General features: G+C 41.0%; 2 protein-coding genes across 3 annotated transcripts; one reads left to right on the top strand and one right to left on the bottom strand.

Annotated features, from left to right (window-relative positions):
- Nucleotides 1-166: 166 nt before the first annotated feature.
- LOC118400387 (uncharacterized) lies at nt 167-1,660 on the bottom strand. Its single transcript, XM_035797205.2, has 2 exons — nt 1,495-1,660; nt 167-1,050 (listed from the first exon to the last, which is right to left on the bottom strand). Exons 1-2 carry the CDS (start codon nt 1,548-1,550, stop codon nt 732-734), a joined length of 375 nt encoding a protein of 124 aa, XP_035653098.1. The 5' UTR covers nt 1,551-1,660; the 3' UTR covers nt 167-731.
- Nucleotides 1,661-2,709: 1,049 nt separating this feature from the next.
- On the top strand, nt 2,710-12,204 carry LOC118400383 (protein ABHD8-like). 2 transcript variants are annotated; one of them, XM_035797196.2, is made up of 5 exons: nt 2,710-3,187; nt 7,511-8,310; nt 8,670-8,840; nt 9,146-9,362; nt 9,603-12,204. In XM_035797196.2, exons 2-5 carry the CDS (start codon nt 7,520-7,522, stop codon nt 9,816-9,818), a joined length of 1,395 nt encoding a protein of 464 aa, XP_035653089.1. In that variant the 5' UTR covers nt 2,710-3,187; nt 7,511-7,519; the 3' UTR covers nt 9,819-12,204. The 2 variants fall into 2 exon arrangements, with proteins under 2 accessions (XP_035653089.1, XP_035653090.1); XM_035797197.2 differs by lacking the exon at nt 2,710-3,187 and adding an exon at nt 6,201-6,957.
- Nucleotides 12,205-13,065: the final 861 nt, after the last annotated feature.

Below are 13,065 nucleotides of genomic sequence, written 5' to 3'. Positions count from 1 at the left end.
GGTCAGAAACATGCGCAATAGCAACAAATTAATTATTTTTTAATTTCAAGTATCTTTTCAAATTGGTAATTTCCTAACAAGTAGATATTATTCCCAGAAATGTATATATTTAATTTGTTGCATCATCTCAAACCCCACTGACTTGTACCAACTACACACACTCATGCAACTTTACAAAGTTTATTTATTCAGAAACTCAAGACAGCTTTTATTTGAGCAAGACAAAGACTTGAATGACACGTGTATTAGCTTTAAAATTGATGAAAGTCAGGTCTATCTATTTTAGCAGCAAATGAATAGCACAGATGCTTATAGCCCAGCACCTATTTATTAAAGTACAATATTCAAATTCTGGGCCTAGTTCAACTCCACCACTGTATGTTGACATGTACAACTTTGGGTCTTTTATCACAACTTTCATCCTGCATGAATTAACAAGGTCATAAGCCATTTCAAATTCACTGATTGCAACAGCAAGGCTCTGAACTACTTCTAAGCCTCTACAATATAGTTGCTGAAATACATGATGGGAAAACATTTGTCAAAGTGTGTAAAATATATATATATATTTACATGGACAAACATCTGCCTTCGCATATCCAATAACTGACATTCAGTTCTACACACAACTGGGCCAGTAAGTCTTGAAGTTGTTATGCCTTTTCTCAACAGTGGTGGCAAAACCTGGGTACTTCAATAAGTTCACCAAAAAACGTTTGTCCATTGGGTGCTTAGTGTGACAGGGATTTTCGCCCTTTCAGCATTCTTCGGAGAATCACCTCGATGCCACCCTGAGTGCTGATCCTCTTGATCCAGCCATGGGTCCTCTTACGCTTTATATTCTTGGGCTGATACTCTGTGCCCCGCTTCCTTGTACGAATCTGCTGGTGGTACCAGGGGAGTTGTTGAAACACCCCTGCCCCCTCTGCCTGTGATGTGAGAGGTCCACACCGAGAGGTCTGGGGTGGTACACTAGCCCGGGACAGCACCCAACCACTCAGTGCTCGTGGCTGGTGGCCACTGGATGCTGGAAGCCGTGGTGCAACAATCCTGTTTGATGATAAACGTACTGGATGTTATTAGTTTTATGATTTAACCATGCAAACTATTCAGCAGAGTGGGAACGCATTCAAGCTTTAGGAAAATATGGCTGTTGGTTTGTGAAAATGTATAGCTAGTTTAGTTTTTTTAAGCAGACTTTGTCATGAGAGTTAGTTAGCATCAGTTCATGGATAGCTAGTTTACTTAACATTCAAACGTTTTTTAAAAGTAAATCCAACCATGTATGCAACACATTTGATGTGGTAAGACGTGGAGGGTGGCATCAAACGTGCAAAGAAAGCCAGCAACACCGCTGAAGCAACATCATTCATATATTCAGAAAGATAGCCATCTTACAGTAGCCTAGTATACGTGGAACCTGAACATTTCATGCCACGAGGACTTCTAAAACATACCCTTTTCATATTCATTAGAAGATCGTAGCTAATTTACCTGGTGGAGCATATCACTCCATGAAACCGGGAAAATGACGACCTGATAATATTCATTTTAGACAATATTTTAGACGGTTTTATCGCTGACTTGGCTAGCTAGCTAGGCCACTGGGGTATTCGCTAAGCACCCTCGTTCCATTCAGAGCTACGATTGGCTCTCGTTTTTCATCCAATCGAAGTGCAAGGTCACAAGCGTTTGAACGCAAAGATGTTGAATTGAAATGGAGATAATCCACTTAAAGTCTGGGGATTTTAGACAAATACATGCGTATTTAAGTACTTGTATTTTAACGTTTTAAAAAACATTTGATCTATTTCATAGATATATTACAACATATATCTAAATGCATGTTTTATTTATCACCATGTATTTCGATATATTACTTACAGTAACATATTTTCTACAGCCTGTTATCACTTACAGCCAGAGCTTCGAATATGATAGTATTACACACGTGGGTGAGTAGTTGTTTTATGCTTTTTATGCTAAATTAATTACAACTTTATGTGCCATTTCTTTGATAATTCAGATGATAATTAAGTTGTGAAACTTCAGGGGGTTGTAGGTAACCTTTTTCATGGCCCCCAGCACCATCTTGCCATGCAGGTGCTTTTCTAATTCTCTTAAATGTCTTTCATGGTTCATTTCGGCTTGGATTAGGAAGAATAATGCAATTCCACCTGTAGCAGTGGAGAGGCTGGTGGAGGTCAGTTATTTCTCTGATTTCGCTGTGACCTCTTGAAGAAGGCTGCAGGATGCTACAGGACTCCCCTTGAAAGGACCTGGCCAATGATCTAGTTACCAGACAGAAGAAGGAGTCATGTAGTCCCAGATGCTGCAGTGTTGATGCTGCTCATCTCACACACATCTTTTTACACATGTATTCTACATTTCTATTTCATCTGTATGGGTTCATCCATCCATTCACCCATCTAGCTACATGTTACATTGACTTATATAAAAATCAAGACACACATACACATATGCACACATATGCACACACACACACACACACACACACACACACACACACACACACACACACACACACACACACACACACACACACACACACACACACACACACACACACACACACACACACGCCTACACGCACGCACGCACGCACGCATACACACACACACACACACATGCCTATGGAATATGAATCTCTTGATTTGATCATTTCCCCACCCGGCCTTAGCAACAGGAATACAAGACATCCTATTGGCTTTAGTAGAACCAATGTTTGTGGCCTATTCGCTATATTTCTTGTCATTCAACAGCAGAAGGAAGCTGAGAGGAGAATTCCGTGGATGCGGAAAACAACAAGGGCAAAGGGGTTGGTAGAATCTCGCCCGTGTGCGCAGCGCCGAAGGATGCTGATCGAAAAAGCATTGCTATCTGTCATTACTATGGTCACTTTAAAATTGCAATTGGCACACTTTTCTAGTGTGCATTACTTCGATTTAAAGCCTTATTCCGTTTGTTTGATTAGTAAGATGTAAACTATCTCTAGGTAAAGACAATTATCAACTTCTCCATCTGGCAGGTTGCTTTTGAATTATACTAATATTGCAACCAATGCAACAGATTTGTCAGCTGCAGTTAATTATAAACAATCTATTGACTATCGTTTTATGGGAGAGGAGCATCATATTTCTGATCATCCTTAATCATCATCAGTAAGGTAAGAATTTCGTTTAAAAATAGGCCTGTGTGCACCAGTAAACGTTATTACTATATGTTGTTTCAAATTGATACCATATCTGAAACAGTATATTTTATGTTTCATAATGGGAATTCAGATAAATAGATGTCAATCATGATGCATTAATGCGCAACACACCAACTCAATATTGATTTATGTTGTTGGTATATACTGTATCTTGCTCATGGTCCTCTTACCATATATATAGGCTACTGTAGTGGCTATTTGGCAAATGGTTAAATATTTCATAAGAGGTTTGAAAAAAAATATTTAAAAAATGATCGTATGCTCAATTGTTTTACCTGAATTTGACTGCGCTCTGTGGTACATTATATGTTTATAGGTAGTACAAACATAACTAGTTATAAATTGCACATTTGCATTTCTTTACAGACTTGATACATTATTGTAATCGTAGATTCAGTGGTCCTCCAAACCAGGTATTTTGAATACTGTACATATGCATCAGAATGTATTAGGCTACTGGAGGAGGCCTAGTGTGTGGGTGGAAAACTAGAGCACATAGCCTACCAAATGTGTGTTAAACATGACGCTTGAATAATCATCCTAATTCTGCATTGCAGATCAAACAGCAAAATGGCTGAGTAACATGGGTGAGAGAATTTAGAGGCAGTCCACTTGCAAACTCATTTAGTTGACATTTTAGTCATTTAGCAGACGCTCTTATGCAGAGCGATTTACAGTAGTGAGTGCATACATTTTCGTATTATTATTTTTTTTACAGGTCTGGGCCACTACGGGAATCGAACCCACAACCCTAGCGTTGCATGCTCGAGTATGCTCGATAATTCATATTCAAATCTCCATGCTCGAGAATTAATATTCAAATCTCACTTTAATTTTCGACCTTAATACGTGGGATTAAATTTCAGGGAACGTTGAGTCAAATGGTCCTTTGCATTTTAGGTCGTTTTCGCGCATAGTTTCGAGCTATAGTTCAAATCAGAGTTCGACTATTGTTATTATCGTTTGGATTTTTTTAATTTGGTCCGGTTGGTTTCACATTGCCAAATGTAAACGAACTACATTCCCCCCCCAAAACACGTGTATTCCTGCAAGTAATTTCTTTATTAGACAAAAATGCTCACGTTAAAACCATTTGTGATTATCATGAAGCATCACTTGTCGCAATCTTCATATTACTTTCGCTTTGGGCTGACGAGAGGAAACAGCACTGCGACGTGAATTCAGTAGCCTATATCCTTGGTATAGCCCCGGTATCCCCTAATCTTCATCGGATGCGCTGCTACTCACCGAACGTTTCAGAGATCTCAGGTTATGATGCTGCGTGTATTTCATCAAATGCTCGCAGTCAAACAATAACCATAATATTTTCCATTGTACGGACTGCGTTCTCACCAGCAGCGAACCGCACCACGGCACGAATTGAATCGGAACCGGGACGACCCTTTTTTTTGCGAACCACGGTGTGCGGATAGAGTATTCACAGGAGTGTAGTGCAAGTCTCTTCGAGGTTTATCAATCATCACCTCACACCGTGGAGGGAAGTCCACCTCCAACATACTTTCTGTTCAGTCTTATATCATCTGAGTCTTATATCATCTGAGTCTTATATCATCTGAGTCTTATATCATCTGAGTTTTATATCATCTGAGTCTTATATAATCTGAGTCTTATATCATCTGAGTCTTATATCATCTGAGTCTTATATCATCTGAGTCTTATCTCATCTGAGTCTTATATCATGCCTGATACGATCAGATGATATAATAACCTCAATATGATATGCAATTACATAAGGGAGATGCAGTATATGCCTATATGTAATGGCTTTCGCAGTGCTATTACACATATTATCCACTATCCTGAACCCTAAACTTAATGTAATGATTTAGAGGTCATCACGTTAAATAAATACACATTTAGATGTGTCTATTGAATGTTGTGATGGTAGCAGATGTTCATATGATTAATGACTCACTCACCATATTGACCCACCAAGGAAAGGCAATCACACATTTCACTTGTCTCCTGGATGAAACAGGATAGTACAGGATGCATCAACCTTCACAATCCTCTCCATAAATTCTCTCTGTCTTTCTCACTCTATTTCTCTTTCCTTCCTTTTTTCTCACACCCTCTCCGTCCCTGCCTCCCTCTCCTTATCCACCTTCACTCCTCCACTCCCTCTTTCTCATCTCACTCCCTCTCTCGCACCCTCTCCCCCTCAGCCAAACATTGATCCCTGTGTGCCACTTCAATACGTTAATGAACTCCCCTGTGTGTGTGGAGGCAGGGATAGAGTGAGCAATAAGCTGCACCTCATGCAGAGGTGTCATTTACCAGGATCAATGGCCCCTCCTCTCTCTCCATTACCTGCTTTTTGATGTCCCATCGGTATATTAAACCAAACTTCATTAACTTACCTTCGCCAAACCTGCACTCTCAAAATCGTTAAGCTAAACAAAACTTGTTTTTGGCATAAGAAGCCTCTCATTTCCCAGTGCACCTCATTTTCTTAATAAACTTCGCTAGGTCAGCGTCAGCGATTAGCATACACATCTGGGTGGGGAATTGGAATATGCGTACACAGCAGTTTTATATGCTGCTGTTCAGCATTTTAATGGCAAGCATTACACAGATGGGCATTTCAATTACATGTAAGAGTAAAGAGATAGAACAATGAGACTTAGTCTGTTTAAAATGCACCCTCGAGTATGAATCATTTAGACACATCTCCCCTTATTGTGAATAAATAATGGGTAAAGCTAGAATATGAATCCGGGGTTGAAGGTGATTGGAGGTGGGTAGGGAGTGAGAGAAGGGTGAACTTGAGTCACATCACCCTATTGTGTGTGTGTGTGTGTGTGTGTGTGTGTGTGTGTGTGTGTGTGCGTGCGTGCGTGCGTGCGTGCTTGCGTGCGTGCGCGCGCGCGCGCGCGTGTGTGTGTGTGTGTGTGTGCGTGCGTGCGCGCATGTGTGGCTTGACATTTATATAAGTCAATGGTGTGACCTTGGTGTGAATAACAGGAGCGAAATATAAATGTTGATTAAAGCCAGTGTGTCAGGTCAGCTTTTATATGAATGGTTTCCACAAACTCATCATTAGAAAAGCCTCCCTGTTGTGTAGGCAACACTTTCCTGAGAATTGAAAATGGCTGTGGGAGTTTTCCCCAGACCTCACTGACTGTAGCTATGAGCATGATTTAATCATATCGGTGAACGTTATTGACTGGAAACTCAATCAAATGTCTTGCATGGCCGGGATCATAATTTCTAAGCATAAGTAGATCATAAACCCCAGCTTTACATAAGATAATTAAATGATAGAACAACAGTTTAAATTAGGTTACGTTAGCAGAGACACAGTTACTGTACACAGGAAACATTGAAGTCTGGATCCAAGTTCCAACACATATTGTAGATATGCCACTTCCGTTCTGCTTCCTGTTGACAGTCTATGTGTCTATATTTAAACAGTGTGATATAAAATACTCCAATACCCGACTGCCAAAAACCTCTTGAGCCATTATTGGACATAACCGTCTTCGGAAAGACCATCGTCTGCTGGTGTACTGAAAACCAAACCCCATTGGCACATGGAATACATACAGTCAGTGAGCAGTTGGCATGAACCCAGCTGTGCCATTGCTAACATTCTATTTATACCCTAGGGTCCAGGGGCCATTTTAGAAGAGCCTTGTCTATTCTTAGTTTGTGTCTAGGTCATTATGTGAATGGATTCTGCTTCTCCACACTAAGACAAAGTGGGTATTGTTTTTACTGTTATATATGGACTGATGTTGAACCCAGTGTGAAACTGGTACTTTTTGAATTGAAAGCTTAATGATTGAGAAACCCTAGGGTGTTTATCATGGAGCAATTGTCATGTACAAATAACTGTTTTGTAGTTTTCTGTGTGGTGAATTGTTGTGGTGAGAGCCAGGGGGAACTCCTTTTTAGGTTGTTATACTATGTTGTGTATATACGGTATGTTATAATCAGAGACTTTGTCGACACTCAGATTATGTTACCTACAGTGGAGGCTGCTGAGGTGAGGACGGCACATAATAATGGCTTGAATGGAGCAAATGGAATGGTATCAAACACATGGAAACCATGTTTGATGTATTTGATACTGTTCCACTTATTCCGTTCCAGCCATTACCACAAGCCCATTCTCCCCAATTGAGATGACACCAGCCTCCTGTGATTACCTCATGTTCTAACCACAGTACTTACTACCTATCCATTTGAAAATGTCATTTTTTCAATGAAAAAGATAGCTCGTTGGGATTTCTCATGGATTTGTCTCTGCAGGCAGGCACCATGCTGACCAGCATTACAGATGGGATCCTGTGCTGTCTGACTGGGAAGGCTGCCAGCCTGGTGATGCCCGTCGACTCTTCTGAGCCAGCGGACACCTTCGAGTTTGTAGAAGTGAAGCCTGGGAGAGTCCTCAGGGTTCGCCACATCATGCCCGAGCGCCGGGCACCAGTAGTGACGGAGGAGGACCAAGTAAAGGAGCCAGAGCAGGAGAAGGGCAGTGGAAACAGCAACAACAGTAGCAGTGTGCACTGCAAGCGCAAGATCACTGTCTACCGCAACGGCCAGCTAGTCATTGAGAACCTTGGTGACGTGCTGCACTCTGAGATTGTCCAGTGCCAGAATGGAGACCTGGAGCCCTGCAGCACCGTGGAGGTGGAACTGGCCGACTATAAGGAAGTGCCCACATCTCCTGAACCAAAACCCGCGCCTCCCCTGTCCATGGTCGGGGAGCAGAAACCCGCACCCCCGCCTCGCCGGCGCCGCCGAAAGCCCAAGCGCATGGTGATGATTGACTCGGAGAGGGAGATATCCAGCTGCAAGGGGACGCACTCAGACGTGGCGCTCTTTTTCGTGCACGGGGTCGGCGGCTCGCTGGACATCTGGGGCAGCCAGCTGGACTTCTTCTCGCGGCTAGGGTATGAGATCATCGCACCTGACCTGGCGGGCCACGGGGCCAGCAGGGCCCCCCACATTGCGGCGGCCTACACCTTTTACGCCTTGGCTGAAGACATGCGTGCCATCTTCAAGAAATACGCCCGTAAACGCAACATCCTCATTGGGCACTCCTATGGGTCAGTATGCTTGCTTCTCTGTTAAAAATGAACGGTCAATTGATTACCAAGTATAATCTTATGTCTTAGGTCAATTAACAGACGGAATATCATGATAGTTAATGAATAACAGTATTTGAACATGCCTTGAAACACATAATAAACTGGTGCTGACAATGACTGATGAAGAAGAACCAATCAAAGAGCAGCATTATGAAGATGTCACGATGAAGGGACCAATCAAAGAACAGGGTTATGACGATTTCACAATGAAGGGACCAATCAGAGGGCAGGGTTATGACGATGTGATGATGAAGGGACCAATTAGACAGCAGGTTCCCAATACATTGTTTTTACACGTTTGATTTTCTCCCTTTCAGGGTATCATTCTGTACTTTCCTGGCCCATGAGTATCCAGACCAGGTTCACAAGGTAGTGATGATCAATGGAGGGGGGCCCACAGCTCTGGAGCCCAGCCTCTGTTCCATCTTCCAGTTGCCTTCTTGTGTGCTGCACTGCCTGTCTCCCTGCCTGGCCTGGAGCTTTCTCAAGTAAGGAAATCATCTCTTCTATTTGTAGACAAAACAATATTGAAGTGCAGACAAATCAACAACACATTTCCAGACAAAACAACATTTGTAGACAAAATGACAACACATCGCTTTACAAATAGAACAACAACCTATTGCTGTAGACAAAACAAAACCAAGATACTCTTCGTACAGAATGTATACTGTAGTGTACAGTGTCAATGCTTAGCTTCTACTGCATACAAAGAGTAAGAGGAATGTACTGTAACACATCATTTCGAATGTCAAGTAATACTGATGGCTATGAGTCTTTCCAACATGTTCAGGGCTGGGTTTGCCCATCAGGGAGCCAAAGAGAAGCAGCTGCTGAAGCAGGGCAATGCCTTCAACGTGAATCCATTCGTGCTGCGTGCCATGATGAGTGGGCAGTACTGGCCCGAGGGGGATGAAGTGTACCACGCTGAGCTAACCGTGCCCATCCTGTTGGTGCACGGCATGTACGACAAGTTTGTGCCCATTGATGAGGACCAACGCATGGCCGAGGTAAGGAGACATACATTTATGAATACCAATCCATGTCAATTGAGTAAGGAAGCTCTACTACCCATATATAAAATATACATTATATCAATTCAATTTGAAGTTGTTATGAAAGAGGAATTCAATTAAATTATGATATGAATTATGAACAGTCACTATATCAAGCCCATCATATTCAATGACTAATATCGTATTGTAAAAAAAATTATATCTTGACTGTAGCTATTATCCTTTTAATTTCAGATCCTTCTGTTTGCTTTTCTGAAAGTCATCGAGGAGGGCAGTCACATGGTGATGATGGAGTGCCCTGACACAGTCAACACCCTCCTGCACGAGTTTTTCCTATGGGAGCCTGACATGTCCAAAAAGAACACCGCCAAGACTGATCCTGACAAGACTGTCATAGTCAATGGTGTTGTCGCCCAGACACCAAAACCAAACAAGCCCATGGACAAATAACCAATAATGAGTCTCATTTTACATGAGCAAACCCAATCCGAGGGCCTGTCTTTGGCAGGTGGCACGTGGTCTTAAGGCTGCTCGCAGGCTGAGAGCTGTTATTAACTGGGCCAGAGTTTGTTGTGGAAGTGGAGGGGAGGCACCTGGTGCTCCAAGCTAGAGTTGGCATCTGAATAGGACTGTGGCAAGAAAAATGAAGAAAAGGATGGAAAGAAGAGGAATCTGACAGAGATGCGTGTTTCTCTTTCCCCTTTGACAGCTGTCTGTGCTTCATCATGTGGTGTATGTAATCAGACAGACCTCGGGTCCAGAGGATGTTATTAAAACACAATATCCATTTGTAATTCTCTCGAGTACCAAAGTTGGTTGGTGAGTGGACCATTGTGAACCAAAGCGAGGAAGGCATGACCATTAAATGGTGTGTGGATCGCCTTGCTACCTATCATCCATTATCTTGTGAGTAATATTTCACTGCTGATTGGTGTCCTGACGAAATTATGATCTTATAAAACTGGGTCCATATTATGGATTCACTTCAAAGCGGAAAATAATTCACTTGGAAAACTGTGAAACTATCCAGACAATACGGCAGGTAGCCTCGTGGTTAGAGGGTTGGGCCAGTAACCGAAAGGTTGCTAGATCAAATCCCCGACCTGACAAGGTAAAAATCTGTCGTTCTACCCCTGAACAAGGCAGATAGCCCACTGTTCCCTGGTAGGCCGTCATTGAAAATAAGAATGTGTTCTTAATTGACTTGCCTAGTTAAATAAAGGTTAAATAAATGTTTTCAAAAAAATGACAATTAAAAAATACAAGTCAATGAGTGACTGGTGTATTATGGGAGTAAGATTTGCCATGCCACATTGCGATCCAGTTTGCATGAGGTCATCATCATGGTAATCACCCCTACTAAGCAGGTTATAGTGTTGACTGGATGGAAGTGGTGGATGGATTGGTAATTGTTAAATAATAAAAAAAATAATGCCATTTAGCAGACGCTTTTATCCAAAGCGACTTACAGTCATGTGTGCATACATTCTATGTATGGGTTGTTATGGCAACAAGTTACTACAAGACATACACCACACACCTAAACAAATGGGCCATACAAAGTTCCACAACCTCATAAAATATAATCAAGCCAAAGTAAAGCTGTTAAAACATGTCCTTAAGCAAACTAATTATCTGTCAGTTGCAGTCAGTATCTGTCTGTGCATTCATTCACACCTGCAGTCTAGGATACAGGTTCGCTTTTGAAACATAGTGATTCATCTATACTCAACATGGAGCATTTTGCCTCAAGAACATTTTGCGGTGTTATCTGATATTATGCATTTAGAAACCTATGCTTACTCTGTGTCTACGTTATGAATTATCTAACCTAACTGGACTATTTGAAGTTGCTGCATGAATAGGCTTTTAAGATATTAGAGAATGTTCTTGTCAATATACAGTTGAGAAATCCAAAAACCTCCCCTGTCCTCTGAGAGTATAATCTAAGCGGTATTATGGACAGAGGAGATGTTGGACCAAAGCTTTGGTGATAGGCAATCCAAATAGTAGTCCATAACAATTATTTTTAAATACTGATGCTAGTTATTCAACTAACAATAGGGCAACTAATTTTGCCTCGGAATTTGATATAACACCATTATGAATGATGTTGTTCTTCTGTCTACCAGATAGTATAGCAAAGCATTGTCCTCCACTACCCTCCAGTCAATCTGTTTATACTTGCAATGTCAAAGGTGGTCCATGATAATAAGCGAAAGGACATACGTTTTCAGGTGCTCATTTGTGAATGTTTTCTTCTCTCATAATGAGAGTGTGTGATTTGATCTGTGATTAGGAAGTAGGAAGCACAGTAACACATGTATCTGATTCAATCTCTCCGACTGTTAACATGCTTTACTCACATATGCATTATCCTGAGAAAGGATCAGAGATGATTATGCAATTTCTAAGGAGATGAGTTATGAACTGTACAGAAAGATAATGCATAAGTAATGGAAACAAGTAGGTTGAGGAACAAATTAGTTTGAATTGGCTGTTGAAAAGAAGATGTATTTATGTAGACTGTCAAAAATAACATGAAGTGCTGCTGATCCAGTCTGCTTAGGCACTGTATTGATTGTTCCGACAGCTATATGGATTGAAGGGCGTACATTTGCTTCCTCCACTTAATGTCTAAAAAAACAGTCTCTCCTATCCAGTGTGCTATCATTTGTGGTTAAAAATGTGTAAATGTCATTAATGCATTTATTCCTAGACATCAGAACTCATGCACTGCCTGAATGTAGGTGCATATACAGTTCAGATATATGGACATGTTCAGTTGAGTGTATGAATGTGCCTTTCCTGGCATGAAATAAAACAAATGTTTACATTATATGGTTGTTTTTGTTCTTCTGTGAATTAATGACTGAATGAATGAAAATTAATGAATGAAAATGATTGAATGTAAATGAATGTGTGAATTAATGACTTAGGACCATTTTATTGTGACAGACAAAAGTAACGATGGCTTTGAGTGTACATTACTAGCTCTGGGGCCTGGGTACACCCCAGGAGCCCCCCTGTTAGGCTTGTGAGGCTATCTTATATCATAACATCTTTGACTATGGCGGGCTCAGTGTTCATTATTTTGCCCCATCATATTGCCTAAAGGAGATGTCCTTGTCCATCATAAGAAACAAGCCTTTTCACCCCCTCACAGAAAGATGCCACCAAATCAGATCATATCAAGTCAAATTGTATTTGTCACATGCGCCCAAAACAACAGGTGTAGGTAGACCTTACCGTGAAATGCTTACTTACAAGCCTTTAACTTAACCAACAATGCAGTTTTAAGAAAATAGAATTAAGACAATATTTACTAAATAAACGTAAGCAAAAAAAGTAACGATAAAATAACAGAGGCTATATACAGGGGGTAACAGTGCTGAGTCAATGTGCGGAGGTACAGGTTAGTCAAGGTAATTGAGGTCATTTGTATATGTACACTACCGGTCAAAAGTTTTAGAAAACCTACTCATTCAAGGGTTTTTCTTTATTTTTTTATTATTTTCTACATTGCAGTATAATAGTGAAGACATCAAAACTATGAAATAACACATATGGGATCATGTAGTAACCAAAAAAGTGTTAAACAAATCAAAATACATTTGAAATTTGAGATTTTTCAAATAGCCACCCTTTACCTCGATGACAGTTTGGCATTCTCTCAATCAGTTTCACCTGGAATGCT

Source organism: Oncorhynchus keta, chromosome 15 (genome assembly GCF_023373465.1).
Source record: "Oncorhynchus keta strain PuntledgeMale-10-30-2019 chromosome 15, Oket_V2, whole genome shotgun sequence".
Lineage (NCBI taxonomy): Eukaryota > Metazoa > Chordata > Actinopteri > Salmoniformes > Salmonidae > Oncorhynchus > Oncorhynchus keta.
The sequence above is the reverse complement of the archived record's forward strand: the minus strand, read 5'-3'. Positions and strand labels throughout refer to the sequence as shown.

Bases quoted from the DNA above. Each gene is read 5' to 3' on its own strand.
- LOC118400387 (XM_035797205.2), bottom strand. From the start codon at position 1,550: ATGAATATTATCAGGTCGTCATTTTCCCGGTTTCATGGAGTGATATGC. The intron at 1,051-1,494 runs GTAAATTAGCTA...ATCATCAAACAG, and splicing joins GGAGTGATATGCTCCACCAG to GATTGTTGCACCACGGCTTC.
- LOC118400383 (XM_035797196.2), top strand. From the start codon at position 7,520: ATGCTGACCAGCATTACAGATGGGATCCTGTGCTGTCTGACTGGGAAG. The intron at 8,311-8,669 runs GTCAGTATGCTT...TCTCCCTTTCAG, and splicing joins CTCATTGGGCACTCCTATGG to GGTATCATTCTGTACTTTCC. The intron at 8,841-9,145 runs GTAAGGAAATCA...CAACATGTTCAG, and splicing joins CTGGCCTGGAGCTTTCTCAA to GGCTGGGTTTGCCCATCAGG.